Source organism: Haliotis rubra, unplaced genomic scaffold (genome assembly GCF_003918875.1).
Source record: "Haliotis rubra isolate DU_JTF1 unplaced genomic scaffold, ASM391887v1 Scf2353, whole genome shotgun sequence".
Classification (NCBI taxonomy): Eukaryota; Metazoa; Mollusca; class Gastropoda; order Lepetellida; family Haliotidae; genus Haliotis; species Haliotis rubra.
In genome coordinates, this window is record NW_025766396.1 from 8,381 (window position 1) to 11,264 (window position 2,884).

At 44.1% G+C, this 2,884-nt stretch overlaps 1 protein-coding gene across 1 annotated transcript; it reads right to left on the reverse strand.

The window, feature by feature from the left end:
• Nucleotides 1–479: 479 nt before the first annotated feature.
• Nucleotides 480–824, reverse strand: LOC124278365. The gene has a single exon (XM_046714086.1). It carries the CDS (start codon nt 822–824, stop codon nt 480–482), a length of 345 nt encoding a protein of 114 aa, XP_046570042.1.
• Between the last annotated feature and the right edge of the window lie 2,060 nt (nt 825–2,884).

A 2,884-nucleotide genomic window follows, 5' to 3' on the forward strand; every position in this document is an offset into this window, starting at 1 on the left:
TGCTGTTGAAGCTGCATACGAGGCTTTTAATGTATGAATCCAATATCGCTGTCTGTGATTGGCCAACATAGAATTCTTTCCCCAAATGTCCTACTTTTTCTTATGACAATCTCTCAGGATAAGATTGTTGATTGCTGATTGTCGCGGCAGTATAACAGGGTGTTTCGCACTGTATGGAATGTCAGCCTTTTCTAGCCGTCCCCTTATCCTCAATATTCCAGCGCACATCATTGGCTCAAGTTTTCTCAATGATGAGCCTGGCTTCAAACCTTCTCCTTTGCTCAACTTCTCAATTTCGTCGTGAAAGTGTGCTTTCTGGACATGACGAATTATTGCTTTCTCTGCTCTATTCAGAGTCTCTATTGTTATTTCTTTCCTTCGTGTCCTTTCACCTTTCCTTACACTTCTAAGATTTTCAATCACAAGCAGAATCCATCCAACTGCCCTCTTGAGTCTTGTCCAATCACAGTAGTGCTCTATCACTTGTCCATGGCACATCGTGTCTGCTTCTCGACGGCTACATTCACAGAATGTTTTACCTCCGGATCATCAGGCTGAAGTGTATTGACAGTCTCAGCTTCATCTAGGTTCTTTGGCCATTCACGCTGTTCTTCTCCTAGGAATCCAGGTCCCTTGAACCAGATATCACATTTCTGCAATTTGTCAATATTCATGCCTCTTGAGCAGGCATCGGCTGGGTTGATCTTACCAGCGACATAATTCCATTGCTCCTTGTTTGTCGCTTCTCGAATCATGCTGACTCTGTTGGCCACAAAGGTATGAAAGCGTGAAGTGTCATTCGAGATGTAACGCAGCACAGTCATGCTGTCCGTCCAGAAGAAAGTTTCTGTGATCTCATACTCAAGTTCTTCCAAAATCATTCTGCTCAACTTCACAGCTAGTGTCGCTGCCGTAAAGTTCCATTCGGGGTATTGTCACTCTTTTGAGCGGCGCTACTCTTGATTTTCCCATGACGAAGGAAATGTGGATCTGATCGTTCTCATCAATAAGTCGAATATAGGCTACAACTCCATAGCCCTGTTCGCAAGCATCTGAGAACATATGCAACTGACAGGCTGTCACTTGTCCAAAGTTTACTGGCTTATAGCATCTCGGTAGCTCAATGTTTCTCAACTTGCTCAATCCGTCTATCCACTGTTGCCATGTTTTCTGGTCACTGTATGAGATGTCTTGATCCCATCCAAGGTTTTCTTTACATAATTGCTGCAGAAGAATCTTCGCGACGAGAACATATGGCGAGGCATAACCCAGGGGATCATAGACTGAGCTAACAGTACTCAGAATACCTCGTCTTGTCGGTGACTTGGCTTTTACTTGAATGTGAAATTTGAAACAGTCCTTTTGTATTGACCAAAGCACACCCAGTGCCCTCTCTTCTGGTAATTCTTCATTCTTCAAGTCCAGAGCCTTGATACTACCAGCCCGCGTGTTAACAGGAATGCTATGTATAACCGTAGGGCTATTGCTCACCCTCTTGGTGACATGGAGTCCTCCTTAGCACACAATGCACTCACATCAGCAATGAGTTCCATCGCCTTGTCCTCATTCTCAACTGACTTCAAGCAGTCATCCACATAGAAGGATTTGTAGATAAACTTCAGTACCATGTAGTGTAAACGTAGATCCATTATCCTTGGCGGTTTGACGTAAAGCAGCAGTTGCGCAGCTGGGTGAAGAGACAGCTCCAAACAGGTGTACACACATACGATACACTATGGGTTCAGTGCTCAAGTCTCCTTTCTCCCACCAGTAGAATCTGAGAAGGTCCCGGTCTTCTTTGGGTACCTGTACCTGGTAAAACATTGATTCAATGTCTCTCAGTACTGCTACTGGCTCCTGTCTGAAGCGTAATAAGACTGCTATGAGGCGGTTTGTCAGATCTGGTCCCTGCAACAATAGGCTATTCAATGAAACTCCCTGGTGCATGGCTGTGCAGTTAATCTTGTTTGGTTTGTGGGGTGATAGACCCCGTGATGAGGAATAAACCACACTCTCCCATCATCTCTCTCTAACTCATGGTCCGGTACTCTCTCAGCATACCCCTTAGCTACTATCTTGTCCATGAAGTCTCTGTAGTCCTTCAAGAAGTTACTATTCCTTTCCATCTTGTGTTTCAAATTCATCAGTCTTTTGAATGCTTGGCTGTAATTACTTGGCAGCTGTGTTATTTCTCTTCCCAATGGCAGTGCAATAGTGTAATACCCACTGTCTAGCCTTATACTCTCTTCAACCTTTGTCAAGAATTTCTTGTCTTCATATGAAGGGTGCCTTTTGTCATCCATAAGACGTTCCGAAAATCCAAGTTCATAGAATGTCTTACAATCCGATCCAAAGTTCTCAGTTCCTCATTCTCTTCTAAAGCTCTAATCTCAACTCTATTTACTGTCACCATGGGCCCATCATGTATCTCATTTCTCCCCAAATTCCAAACAACCCATCCTAGTCGTGTAAGTGTTGCATGTGGGCTGCCTGACGGTCCTGTTTTCACTTGTAACGGTGAGTATGCGTCGGGCAAATTGTTGCCTAATAGCAAGCCGATCTGTGTGTTGATCTCGGGTAACATTATCTCTGCCAGATGTGGCCACTGTGAAACGTCAGCCTGTACATGTGTTGATATGTGGTGCTGTGAGACTGGCATCCTCTTCATAGAATATACCTTAGTTAACTGTACCACATTCTCTCCACTCAAGTCACTCACCTCCAGGTCATTAACACAGTATGTTACCATGTTGTAAGGTTTTCCCATAGTCTGAAGCTCAATTTTCACTCTTTTCCCTTCACATCCCAGCTTGTCCTTCAGATTCTCAGATACAAATGATACGCTGCTTCCTGGATCCAAAATGCATATGTGCACACAGACAGA

What these genes read in the sequence shown, in the direction of transcription:
- LOC124278365 (XM_046714086.1), bottom strand. Translation starts at nt 824, where the DNA reads ATGACTGTGCTGCGTTACATCTCGAATGACACTTCACGCTTTCATACC.